We start from the raw sequence: 14,574 nt of genomic DNA, 5'->3' as shown, positions 1-14,574 counted from the left end.
CTTGTTCCTCTCTAAGGAATCAAGTTCAGCCTTCATGGCATTTAACCATGGCTCAGCATCCTCTGAAGTTAAACTTTGAACCTCTTGGAAACCTGAAGGTTCAACTCACCATTTTGCCTTCAGAGTATTCCATACAAATCACAGATCCACTACTTTGTGGCAGTGCTGCAGTATAAATTCAGAGACACAAATCCTCACAATTTGTATATGCACTATCTGATTACAGCTTTCATCCATGCTAGAAAGTGTACTATACAAATAATATATTCAATCCAATGGTGTAAAAAGAATGGAGAGCTAAGACATAAAACCTCATGACTTTTACAACTGGAGCATTAGTAACTCAATTCTATACCCATGGATTGCACAATAAAAAACAACTAGCTTGGAACAGCTATGATGCTAAAACACAGATCTGAAATGCCAACTTCCATAGATCCTGATTTTTACAGTTAGATGCCCCAGACCGACGGCTTAATAACATCCTTGCCTACAGACTGCACTGTAAAAATAGACCCAGTTTTTCATTGTGCCACTGTGGAATGAAGGCATATAGCCAAGGGCGGCACTGATGTTCATCCTCCAGACTTTTACATGCTGATACCCCAAACTGAGTGCCTATGTTCTCTGCTCATGGAGTGTATTGTGAGCTTTCATTACGTTATATATTTGCCTTGGAGTATATGCATGTAAATATACATTTAACAACAACAGCTTGTAAGAACAACAAAAAACTATGAAGCTCTTTGGCAGTGCCACAAGATACTAGATCCGTAATTTAATATTATTATTTATTAATTACCCACCCTTCACCCTAAGGTGCCAGGGCAGGTTACAACATTAAAACACAATATTAAAAACAGTTTAAAGGAACTTACAATTTGTGTTTCTTATATTGTAATTTAATGTTGTGAACCGCCCTGAGATCTATGGATAAAGGGCAATACACAAATATAATAAAGAATGAGAATAATAAGGTGGGTCTTAAAAATATATGCATGCATGAATCTGCAAGCCCTGGGATTTAACATCTAGAGGCAAAAGAAGCATCATGAAGACTGAGAACTCTTAACGCGTGCATCCGCACATTGACATTTTTAAAATGGTGTCCTGTGGCCAGTAATGCCATGCCCTTTCATTAACTTTTGCTTCCTCTTTAGTTAATTGAATTCTGGGCACTCTTCTCTCCAGCAAAGCAGCAAAGAGTATTAGAAATACCTTATGAAAATCACTCATCTCTTACAAACTCAAAGTAAAACAGCTTTCGAAGCGTGCTTTAAATTATTTACAGGCATATTAAATACTTTCCCCAGAGCGTTTAGCTATACATGCAGTTTTAACTCAAGGAGATTCCACTGCAGTCCACAGCAGAATGCTGCAGTGTGAAGTATGTAGCAGCCACTCAGCATTTTCTGTCACTGTTATCTCGTCAACAGGTAACTTATCAGTGGGATAATCTCTTCGTTCCATACCTAAACATCTCTGCACAAGACATTTAGAGCAGTATCATACTCCTTTAGACAGTCATGGCTTCCTTCAAACTGGGAATTGTAGTTTTTAAGTATGTTGAGAGATTTTAGGAGACTTTTATTGCCATCATAGAGCTACAGTTTTTAGAGTGCTTTAACAATCCACTTCTAGAGGAAGTCTGGGAATTGCAGCTCTCTGTACTGTGTAGTGCAGATGGGGCCTTATTCTGTATTGATTGGTTGTCATATTGACAGACTGCATTTACAGCTTTTCCTTCTGATCAAACAGGAATGTGCCTTCTGGCTTTGTGCATCACCAGTCCTGGATACTTGATGGTAAATGTACATGAACTAAAATCAATAATTGAGTGACCTATCATGTTAATTTCCCCCCTGCTATATTGTAGAGGTTGTGGATATATGGCATTAACTAGCTGCCAATAGCATTCTGCACGAAATAGCATGAATTCCACAATAAATAGCCTGGTTCTTTTATAATATATGACCATCACGCATCCTGTGGCATTGAGTCATGCACATTAACTGTATATTGCGTTGGAAAGTTCTCGTATAAGATTTAAATCGGATGCCACCACTTAAAGTGAGCCACTGAACTGGAGGTCCCCAAACCAGTACAACAAAGCACACAATCCCATTTTCCTGTTGTTAAGTAACTTGTCAGTTACATCATGGGATTCACTGAATAGGGTGAAAAGGTGCTTGACTCACTTTCCATCATATACATGAGAATCAATGTGGTTTCCCGGAGAGAGGATTGTGGCATGTTGTGTGCTTTGGCTTCCAATTAGTGGCACAACTGTGCATGCTGTTCAGAACCCGCTTCAGTTCTTAAAACCTTTAACAGGACTCAGGTTGCTTTTTGTATCGCTGAGTTTCATTCTTAGGGTGTACAAACATTCCTCATATATGTATAGTTACAATAAGTTTTAAAATACTTTCTTCCTCCCCTCCCAGCCCTGAGGATTCCCCCCCCCCCCGTCCAGCTTTGGTACATTGTGTGCAGGTTATGATTTCATGGCTTGTTTTGCCAACTTTTCAGATTCCTCCCGTCTCCCCTTTTCCCCTTTTGTGTATTTTATGACTCATTCCATAGTTAACTGTTTACCTGTCCTCAGTTGACTCAATAAAAGAAGCAAAATGAATTTCTACTGTTTTTCTTAGCATTTCCTTCCATGCACATTTACATTACAGGGGAGCTTAATTTGTGAGTGAATTGCACTTTTGCTGTTAAAATCAATCTAAAAATGCTGCATCCAGAAGGTTAAAGGCTTTAGGTTACCAACAAGCTGAAATAAAAAGTTACGCTCCAGTAAAGCCTATTTTTAATACACTATCTGTACTGTATGTGTTTTGGGTGTGGAGATGGCAATTTGTTTATTCATGGCATGAGTATAGGAACAGTATGTGTGCTTTTATCTGAAGACTTGGAGAGGCTTTTCCTCATCTTGCCTCTCTTGGGGCTCTGCTGCCCAGAGACAAGAGAGTTGTTGCCGTGGAGATGAAGGTGCCCTTTCCTGGCATGAGACCGGAGACCCTGGTGAGAAGGGGATCTCTCCTGTTGTTCAGGATGTGCTGCTTAAAGTGCCTTGAGGCTATTTTGTTATTCTTCTCTTTTTTCCACTAGTTTTGTTAGGTCTCTTAATTATGAACTGTTGAATGAGTTGCTGAATGTGGGTGCAGTACTGATATTATTGGTATTGGGTATTATTAATTGATCTACTGGTACGTTTTATGCCCATTTAAACTTTTGATAATATTCAAATGATCTGTAATTATGGAATTGCTAATGTTAAGTTGTAATGTGTTGTTGTTGTTGTTGGCATCCGTCTGTCTCAGGAGACAATAGAGGAGAGCGCCTTTGTTTAAACTGTCTATCCTTTGACGAGCTTAGAGCACCATGTATTTGTGGAAAATGTGCTATACAAATAAACTGACTATGACATTAATACGACTAATAATGACAGCATCTTAAATGAGAATATAGTGGGTGGCTTCTGATGAAGTCATACTCAGAGTAGACCCTTCAAAATCAATGGACATCAAGTTAGTCTTTAGTCACGTAATGCTCATCGTGAGGTAGGAGAGCTGAAAATAACACCAGTAGTTTTCACATCTGCCAACCATTGCATCCCTTTGGTTTCAGATAGTACATGGGTAAAAGGTAAAGGGTAAAGGGACCCCTGGCCATTAGGTCCAGTCATGACCGACTCTGGGGTTGTGGCGCTCATCTTGCTTTAATAGCCAAGGGAGCCGGCGTACAGCTTCTGGGTCATGTGGCCAGCATGACTAAGCCGCTTCTGGCGAACCAGAGCAGCGCACGGCAACGCCGCTTACCTTCCCACCAGAGCGGTACCTATTTATCTACTTGCACTTGACGTGCTTTCGAACTGCTAGGTTGGCAGGAGCTGGGACCGAGCAACGGGAGCTCACCCCATCGCGGGGATTCGAACTGCCGACCTTCTGATCTGCAAATCCTAGGCTCTGTGGTTTAACCCACAGTGCCAAAAGGTTGGGACACAAATTTTCACAGCCCTGTAGCAGTTATGGTGGCTCATTTACCAGAAGTAATGTATTTAGTGTTGACTCTGGAAGTGTATACTCGATTCTGACCCAACTAAGCCTCCTAGAGCACAATATACATGGCATGCTTTTTCAGCTCTCCTATCCCACTATCACTGATTCTGCTTTTCACACACCGTTATAGCATGTAGATATTGTGGAAATATTCTGTTCAAAGATGATAGAACCATTATAAGGCTGAAATATTATGGATACCACATGGAATTATATTGGCAGGGCAGTGTCCAAAATATGCACTTGTAGACCCGATGAGTCCAATATAAACACTGGGCTTCCATAGCTCATCGGCTGCCCGGTGGTGCCTGCAAACTCCTTCTTGGCCCAGCATTGTCTTCAATGGAGGTGTGTTCTCAGGGCCTGGTTATGGCTGGGCAGTGGATGGACTACTTCATCCTGGGGCTGGGCCTTTGGGCCTCTTTGCTCAGAAAACATCCCCATGACGTTTCAGCTACTTGAAGTTGCTGTTCTGAATGCAATGGCAAAAGTGTGGTAATACAGTGGTACCTCGGGTTAAGTACTTAATTCGTTCCGGAGGTCCATTCTTAAACTGAAACTGTTCTTAACCTGAAGCACCACTTTAGCCAATGGGGCCTCCTGCTGCCGTCGCAGCACGATTTCTGTTCTCATCCTGAAGCAAAGTTCTTAACCCGAGGTAATATTTCTGGGTTAGCCGGAGTCTGTAACCTGTAGCGTATGTAACCTGAAGTGTATGTAACCTGAGGTACCACTGTAGCCAGTTTTCCTGACCTACATGACAAAGAGAAGGAACGTTGGCAGCGGCAGCAGCACATTAAAAACAGGATGTGAAATACAAAAGATTTAGCATGAATTCCCCCACCCTGTAATATTTGTTTGGCATGACAGAAGCTGACAAACTGCATCAGTAGTACTTGGAACAGCGAAATGTAGCTGTCGTTCCCTACTTATATGATTCCCCAGGGCTGCTCTGCCATTAGACAAAGTGAGGAACCAGACTCAGGCAGCAGATTCTGGAGTGCAATCAGTGGCAAAGATATGTTAGGGGAGAGTTGTGTTTCCTTGTGCTAATTTGCTGCCTTAAGGTGTGGTGGAGAATGCTGTCCCACTGCCAGTGTTGAAGGAAGATCCTATACTGGTCAGCTTCAGTATAGGCAAAGTGGGCTGGGCACCATCTTTTTATTAATCTCAGGCAGCAAAATGTCTTAGGTCAGCTCTGAGAGTCTTTTTATTATCTACCAATATGTCTTTGCATTAAGCATCTAACAAAGATTTGGCTAGATGTATCCATCTAGTGCAGGTTTAGCAGCTCATCCCTATTTTTACTGCACTCAGAGACTGATCCCATCAATTCTAGGGAGAATTGCCTCAGCTGGGGTTTTAGAGTGATGTTTAATTATGCCTTTGTGGAATGACAAGTGTTTTTTTATTTATGTTTATATAACACTGGGCTGGGCAAAAGTCCAATAAGACAAGGGAAACAAGAAGTCAGTGTAATTTGCTTAGAGTGCCTAGATCTTACCAAGGAAAAGAAGCCAAAATACCTAAATTGTTCTTTTCTTATAAGCACACAAATGACTCCTTTGTGTCTCATACAGTGTTGTAAGCATTTCCCTGGATCAAGTTAGTGGGTACAACTCTGCAATGTGTCTTGGATTAGAAACAGAAGTGTTAGAGCTTATCCAGACAATCAGTTGAAAGCTTGCCCTTACCACATGTTAGCTTTTGCCAAATGGCCCAGTGAGCAGCTTGATTTAAAGGCAGTAATGTGACATTCAGTCTGCATCCTTGATACCAACATGGATAGCAAGACTGTGGCCTCCGGCATACATGGAAAAAAACATGCCACCTTTCTGACCTAAGATAAAGGGGGCTAATTTGCCTGAAGGGGAGCATTGCTAAAGGCTCTGTTACTCAAACTCTATCGGATGTGGCTTCCATAGAGGATAAGGGTGTTGCTACCAGGAACCCTGTGAAAGGCAGGAGAAATATTCCTAAGTTGTAATATATGTTGGCATTCCCAAGACCTCTATAACCGAGAAAGAGAGAGAAAAAGAGAAAGAGAAATTTTAACAGCAATTAGCTGAGATAACTGGGAAACCCAAATCATAATCTGAATAAAAATAACCACAAATGTTTCTAAAGTTCATCATTTTGTTATCTCATTGATCAATCAGTGAATCACCTTCTGGGTCCAAAGTTGGATCACTGAGCTTTGAACACCAGAAGATGCATAACTGGCAAGTGTAAACATTGTATGAAGTAAACGTGCTATGTCCTGTCGTTCATGTGTTTGAACAGGTTTTGAGCTCTTTATGGTAAGTGCACAAGCTACCCATGGGCTTATGATATGCTTGCCTTGGAATATGTACCAAAACAACAACGCAGTAAGCTCCACTGAACACAATGAGATTCATTCTGAGTAATGGATTGCCCTGTCAGTGTTTTCTAAAAATAAATGTATATGAATTTCCCCCTTGACATATTGTTTTATTCCTGGAGAAGTCTTACACTCCAAATGCAATGTGTTTAAGATAAAAAAACCCACAATTTTCTAATTGAAAAAGTAAGTAGAACTGGTGGACTTTCTTGATCCAGCTTGTGGCTGGGTTTAAAACTCGCCAGCATGCAGTCCACACTGTTGTTTCTGAAGAATAAAGGCAAGATCAGCATGCCGGTTAGTTGTGCTCATCAAAATTTCCCCAAGAAGATGTTGGCAGTAAGTTATAAGGTAATCCTGCCACTTTACTTATGCTTCTTTAACCTTGACAAAGTGCTGAAGTAGCCTCTGGCAGCCTATGTGCAGAGGAAGTGTCTCCATTTACAGTTGCTGAAAGGTGATTTTGATACTCTGCAGAAAAAAAGTTTAGTGTAATGTGTAAGTCAACATTTTTCAAGAGTCTATAAGGAAGTATTTGTTTGAGTCGACATGTTTCAACTTTGAAAAATTAAGGCCCAATTACACATTATACAGAAAAGCATGTAAAACTATGGGCATAGCCAGGGCGGGCAGGGGGGTCCTCCCCAAATCAATAAAAATCAATATACATGCATAGCTAACTGAGATTCTGCCCCCCTAACAAAAGGCCTCCCCGCTCACAAAAACTCTGGCTACGCCCATGAATCAAATCTACCTGTTGCTTCTCTTCCTCCCTCATTCCCCCCTCCTCCAAAAAGGAAACTTCAGGAGGGGGCAATCTGTAATGGAGGAGGATGGAGAAAGGGTGAAGCAGCTCTTCTCCTTCATACTGCTTCTCTGCTCTAAACCGGGCATCCCCAACCTGCAGCCCTCCAGATGTTTTGGCCTACAACTCCCATGATCCCTAGCTAACAGGACCAGTGGTCAGGGATGATGGGAATTGTAGTCCAAAACATCTGGAGGGCTGAAGGTTGGGGTGCCTGCTCTAAACTGATCCCTCCCAAAACGGCCTTACCTCCGAAACAACAAAAGGCATTAAAATGTGGCTACATGTGTAACATGTCAAACCACAATAAGTGTGTAACATGCAAGCCTTATTAACTGATAATTATCACCAATATACCGTATCTAAAAAGCTGTCATTTCTGTTGTTATACAGGTAGCGATACAAATGGCATTGTGGATGTAGCAATAGAGGTGGTTTGTGTGTGTGTGTGTGTGTGTGTGTGTGTGTGTGTGTGTGAGTGTGTGTGTGTGCGTGCAGCATTCTCCATCCTTGATTCCCCAGCTCAGATGATGTTGGACATTGTCTAAGATGTTTGGGGATGATGAGGAGAGGAGAGGGGAAAATATATTATTACATTCCCTAAGTGGTTATGAATTACAAATATTATTTGTGTAGCTAAAGCTATTAAAAAAGATAACCCTGAGTAGTTTATCTTAAGTTCAGTTCATGGGGGTTGCGTTGTAGAGACACTTAGCTTTTTAGTAATTTCTTCATTCCCATCACACAAACCCTGTCACCAGTCTGATTTCACACATATATATTAATCACTTAAATCTTATGGACTGCAACATCAGCTGATGACTTTCGGATAGAAGTGTCTGTCAATTTTGGTTCTCTCCATTTCTCATTTTTCCAGTATTAAAGACAGTTCTCCATATTTCTGCAGCAATTTGCAAATATATATATATTTTAAAATCTTCATGGAAATTCTTCAGAATTTTTGTGCAAATATGTCCTAATAAATACATTACATACACATTTTGACAAACAATTTCCTCTAATAAAAGGCACCTCTGTATGTTATCTTCATTAATATATTGTTATGCACACTTCCCCTAATATATGCTTTTCTTTCAAAACAAACAAATCTACCATTGATTGGTTGGAGAGCTGCACTGCACAATTAATATAAGCGCAACTTTTGAAGGACTGCTGTGTTTCAGTTCTCACATTGTTCCAGAAAATGCAAATCAGTTTCCTTAAATACAAACTGAGTTGGATTTCTCCCTGTCCCTACTTGCAAGTGTGAATGGGCCATCGCCAGACATAACTGTTCAGATCACCTCCATCACCTCATAAAACATTGCAGTGCTTCTCAATGTTACACTTCAGATATTCAGTTGCCAATCATTAAGTCTAATTTATTTATTCATTTACTTAACTTTCTGCATTTAGCAGAGATGGTTCTTCCATTCCACTTTCCCCCACACAACCAACCTGTGAAGGGGGCCTATGCTGAGAGATAGAGATTGGTTGGTTCAACCTGAGCTAGAGTTGTAGAGACGGAAACAAATGCCACGGAGTCAAGTTGAGTCTGCGCCTAGGCTCCTTCGCCCCACCACAATAAAACATTTCCCAGTAGTGATGTATGGAAGTGAGAGCTGGACCATCAAGAAGGCTGATCGCCGAAGAATTCATGCTTTTGAATTATGGTGCTGGAGGAGACTCTTGAGAGTCCCATGGACTGCAAGAAGATCAAACCTATCCATTCTGAAGGATGTAGCCCTGAGTGCTCACTGGAAGGACAGATCGTGAAGCTGAGGCTCCAATACTTTGGCCACCTCATGAGAAGAGAAGACTCCCTGGAAAAGACCCTGATGTTGGGAAAGATGGAGGGCACAAGGAGAAGGGGATGACAGAGGACGAGATGGTTGGACAGTGTTCTCGAAGCTACAAACATGAGTCTGACCAAACTGCGGGAGGCAGTGGAAGACAGGAGTGCCTGGCGTGCTCTGGTCCAGGGGGTCACAAAGAGTCGGACACGACCAAACAACAACAACCCCTCAAAGTTGGTGGACATTGCCATAGAAATGGTGCACGTGTATCGCATCATGGGATCAATTATGCAGGCGGGGCTTACCTGCCCCACCCCCACCCCCAATATTTCATTCAAGTTGGCACCCCTGATCGCAGCCACGGGAAAAATGCCATGGAGGGCTAGTCTCTCTCTGCGTAACCCCAAACCTGCCAACCTCCCTACACGTGGCGGTTGTTATGACTGCTGGCTGTTTCCCAGGCTGGGCTGAAGGAGAGGTCTCTCAGTGGATCGCTTGCCCCCCCCCGCCTCTTTGCCCCCCCCCCGACTCCGTCTCCGCAATGTAGGCTGCGGCGGCGCCTCCGCCTGGATCCTGCGAGGCTGGCGGCCGAGCGGCAGGGGGTGTCTTCGCTGCCTCCGCCTCCTCCGCCTCGCCGCTCCTTTCCCTTTTCTGCGCCCTTCGGGCCAATCGGCGCAAAACAAAGGCGCGCAGGAGGAGCGGAGGGAGGCCCATCTCCTCCTGCCCTTCCCTCCCGGGTCAGTGGCTCCGCGCGCCGTAAACAAACGCAGCCCCGGGGTCGCCTCGTGCGCGCTGGAAGGGAGCCCAGGCAGGATGGCCAAGAGCCGGGCTGCCAACCCAGCGGTGGCCGGGCTCGTCTTGGCGCTCTGGTCCCGCTGCTGCTCCGCGGAGCCTCGGCTGGCTGGTTCTCCGGACGAGTCCCAAGCGCCGGGGCTCAGCCTCCAACCGCCCTACTTCAACCTGGCGGAGATCGCCAAGATTTCGGCGACCGACACCTGCGGCCAGGACGAGAGCGGGAGGCCTCGCCGAGAGCTCTTCTGCAAGCTGGTGGGGGGGCCCGCCGCTTTCCCCGCGGGGAAAAACATCCAGGTAACTCCGGGTGGCGCGGGTGTGGGTTAAGTTGGGGATCGACTGAGGGATCAGTGGCATGGATCCTCCAGTCCAGATCATTAAATGCGGACAAATTAACTCATTCTGTACCTGTGCAGCCACTCTGGTCTCCTAACATGATGTACCCCTTAATCTAGACTGAACAGTATAGCATCAGGATAGTTAATGAATTGGCAGAAGGTTGCATCTCTTCCGCGGGCGCCTCTCCTTCCGCCAGTACTTTACGCGCAAGCTGCATATTTTAAATCAATAGTTGCCAGCTTTGTTTTACCGGCATGTTAACCGCTTGACACCTGTACACGACAGGAATTTAACAGGTGCAGCTTTCCCATCGGATCTCTGTGCAGCAGAAAGATGCACCAGTTGAATTCCTGCCTTTCTTTGATAGATTAAAGGCACAGGAACTGTGTAGGGGGGGGAATATTCGGGGAGGAAGTACTCTCCCCAATGTGTAGATAACCTGGATCGGATACCCCTGCCTTCACTGCCTCTTCTCATGATCCAGGTCTGACACTTTGGAAATGTTTGGGTGTTTCCATACGTTCAGTACATAATTATGATTGAAATGAGGACCAAAGTAACTATTATTCTTTGGATCTCACTCACCCACAGTTTGTCAAGTAGAGTACAAGCGTAGGGTCTTGTGCATGTGCTGAAGGTAACTGGTTAGGAATACAGAACGAGGTTATAGTGGTAGTTAATTCATCCATTGCAGCTTAGAGATGCTGCTTCACCACTTAAAAATGGGGGAAACTGCTGGACTGGCAGGAAAGTGTCCTTCAGGATTTCTGAAGGAAGTGCTGAATAAAAGGTCCTCTTCACAGTTGGTGGCCTTCCTTCCATAGAAAAGACTGCATATGCCAATTGTGTAAGGCATTCCCAGGGATCTCTGCAATATATACAAGCTGCCCTTCCACTTTCTCTGTGCCTGTCCTAAGACAACACAAGAAGAGCTCTGCTGGATCATGCCAAATACACATCTTGTCCAGAACTGACCACATAACTTACAAAAATAAGACTGATCTCCTACACTTTATACCTGTCAGTGCTGAAGGAAGGTCTCTTTGTCGATCTCTGTTACTCTCCTCATTGACCTGCCTTCCATCTGGTATTGTTGTGTCAGTATTATGATATGCTAATCTGTTGGCAAGGCAAGGAGAAGACCTATTCTATTCATGTCCTGCTTAGGTGGCGGGCTTCCCATAGGCATCTGGTTGGCCACTGTGTGAGAACAGAATTCTGGACTAGACTGGGTTAAAGAAAATGCCCCACCCCCACCCCCTGCCTAGACAGTAGCTTCTAGGATCTTGTCTGTCTGAAGATAAAAACAGTAAATGCTAACCAAAAAATGATCTATTGCAATGTGCACCATTAGTTCTGCATGTACCTTACAATGGCATATGTGAAGAAATGTGCCAAATGATTGCCAAGCCAAATCCCTATTTGTCATGTCTGTATTTGATTCCTATCTATTTTTAACTGATTCTAAATGCTCACCAAAATCAGTTTAGATTTGCATATTTTAAATCAATTACGGTAACATACAGTATATGCAGAACAGCTTTACTGTGCAATCATAACTATCTCTACCCAGAAGTAAGTCCTTTTGAATCCAGTGTGTCTTAATCCCAGGCAGGAAGAGCTAGGATTGTAGACTAAGCCTTCTTTATTTTGTGAGCGAGATGACAACCCCTCTTAGAGCTAACCTGCACCACAAATTTTATATGACTACAGGAAATTAGAGGCTGAGGAGTCTTCTGAGGGGCAAATTTGAATGCTACAGACTACCTGATTTTAACATTAAGAGGTTTTAGAAGCAATTACAATCATTTAGGCAGAAGCAAATCCTAACAGGTGAATTAAGCCAAAGGTACTGTTTCTGTGGTATTGTTTCCTTTCACCCATTTATGAAGTTAAAACCCTGTGGTTTAGTTGTGAATTGATATAATTCTACAGTTAGGTATGACAGCAATAGTGAACAAGAGAATTCCTCTTACTTTAACATTTGTTGCAGAGATTCTGGGTGAGAGGTCACCTGCGATTTGTGCTTGATCCAAGCTCCCGGAAGGATTACTGATAGATGTGCCCTGGCACAAGAGTACATGTTATGTGCTGCTTACAGAATTTGTAGAAATGTGCATTCAGCAGCTTCCCTCTCCTGTTTCTAACAAAGCCTCATTGAGACACATAGCAGAAATATTTCTGTAGTTTACCAGTCATCTTTTTGGTTCAAGAGGGGTTCCAAATTCTTTCAAAAGGCTGGGGAAAGCAGACCTGGAAAATGTGATAACAGCACAGTGCATATGCGATCACACTGCCCCAACCCTCGAATTCAAAGTTAAGGAAGAGAGTTTTTATGGACACCCTATTTCAAATACCTATGAAATGGGAGAAGGCTTAAGCAAACATGCTCACATCTATTCATGTCCGCAGTATAAAAGAATGGAGAGAGTGAATGAACATATTCAGATAATCATAGATGTAAGATAGAGAACTTTAGCAACAGGAAATATCAGTTAACTGGAAATGCTGTACTTGGTCCACTGTGTCCTGCTCTGTGTCAGAAGTATGAATGGGGCTTGACCTTGTACTTTGGTGTGGGGGTGTGCCCAGAAAAGAAGCTCTCCTGCAAACAACAACAACAACAGCAACACAAGGGTAGCAGCATAAGGGGGTGGGGTGGGACAACAACCAACCAACCAACCAACTACAAAACTCACAATTGGCCAATACCTATTTTTAGATCAACCAAAAGTTCACAAAGTGTGGCAAACTTTATGAGTTCTGTGTAACTCTTCAAGCAAGATATTATACAAAGCAGGAAGTGAGGGAGACAAGGATGTAATTGCTCTGGCAGATCCACAGCCCTCAGGTAACTTGGAGAGAATTCTGGGAGAAGTTTCAGAATTTCCAAGTTGCTTCCAAAGTTTTATTATTTATTCCTTCCCTAATGAAATAAGGCAGGCACTGACTTGGGTGAGTACCTGCTGAAGACTTGTTGGCTGCTGACATTTTTAGCTTAGTATCTATATTGCCTCACGGTGGAGGTCATTTTATTGTGGTTTTAAATATTTCAAACGTGTGATTGCTTTATATTATGTTTACATCTGGTATCGCCCAGATGAAGAATGGTATATGAGTATTTAAAATAAATACTTGTACAAAGGTCACATTCAGGAATCCTACAAGGCAGCTGATTTGTTTCCCAACATTACATTCCCAGCTCTTCATCACTGAGATGTATTCAGGCTGCAAACATCTCTAAATCCTCTTTATGTTTCTGCCTCTTCAAAAATGCAAATAGCTCTTTCTATGCATGTACACTGCCCTCCCCCTTTCCTCCATTTAATGGTACATGTATATGACTTTCTCCAAGCTTTTGGGGCTATCTCATTGAAACATGAGTTATTCCCAAATATACCCTAACCCTTCACTCCCATTGCAAAAACCATCTTGTAAAACCAGCAATCTACCTGACAGGAGGAAGGGCAACCCAGTATCCTGTAACCTCAGAGCTATATTCAGTTCTTTTTCTACCACCACCTTACACACAATTAACTTCATTCAAAGGGGAGAGCGATGATAAGCCCCCTCCCTCTTGTACTCATTCCCTTTCCTGAGCATCTCCTCTCCCCTATTGAGGAGTGAAACATCTGCAGTGGTGAGTATGTTGTACTTGTTTAGACTCCTCACATTATTTAGAACCCTGGAAAGATGTGGTTTCTAAATAGGCCAGGGAGTCTCTCCAAGTGCAGCAGACTCTCTTCAGCAGAAACTCAGCTCCCAACAGGTATATCCAATAGGATAAAGTAGAGGGACAACCTAGGTGTCATTATGGTTTTGACCCTAGATGGGCAACATAGCTATGAGTGTTGTGCTTAGAGCTCGACTGGAATTTCCAACATTTCTTACATGTTCTGTTTATGCCCTGTATAGACTACTCCTGTAGAAGGTACATATGCAGCCATATTTCCAATTTTCCATAGGCTACATTACTTTTTGTACTGAGAACAATTTTATATACACAGTCATGGAAACTCTAGAAGATGTGCATTTTGAGGTGACTAGTATATGCAGAGCTGCTTTGATGAATCATGGCCCAGATCCAGGCAATACTCCCAATCTCCTGGAACCGAGACATTGTACCAGGCAGGCTGCATTTCTGCAGATACTGTCCGTGTAAAGCAAAAGGAAAGGTTTGCCTGGCAACTTATTTTCCTTTAGCTTCCATCTTCCATCTTTGTTGGCAGCTCTTGTGGAATGTACTTTAAATAACTGAGATGCTTGCTGCTCCAGAAGAATTCATTGACGTACAGTTAGAAACATTATTAAACTTGTCCTCAGAACTCCAAGTGACCTAGTTAAGTTGAAATGACTCTCTTGTGGCCTAATCTTCAGTAACCTGGCAAAAAAAGCCTGTCCAATTTGACCATCAGC

At 43.1% G+C, this 14,574-nt stretch overlaps 1 protein-coding gene across 1 annotated transcript in view; it reads left to right on the top strand.

The window, feature by feature from the left end:
- The first annotated feature begins 9,607 nt into the window (after positions 1-9,607).
- The window catches only part of LAMA3 (laminin subunit alpha 3), a 154,240-nt gene continuing 149,273 nt past the window's right edge, over positions 9,608-14,574 (top strand). The window contains exon 1 of the mRNA XM_081873595.1: positions 9,608-10,116. Within this exon, the coding sequence (XP_081729721.1) occupies positions 9,841-10,116 (276 nt within the window). The 5' untranslated portion in view covers positions 9,608-9,840. The remainder of the gene's footprint in view (positions 10,117-14,574) is intronic.

This window comes from Podarcis erhardii, assembly GCF_964252035.2.
Source record: "Podarcis erhardii genome assembly, chromosome: 8".
Lineage (NCBI taxonomy): Eukaryota > Metazoa > Chordata > Lepidosauria > Squamata > Lacertidae > Podarcis > Podarcis erhardii.
Note: the sequence above shows the minus strand (reverse complement) of the source record. Positions and strands in the feature narration are given on the sequence as shown.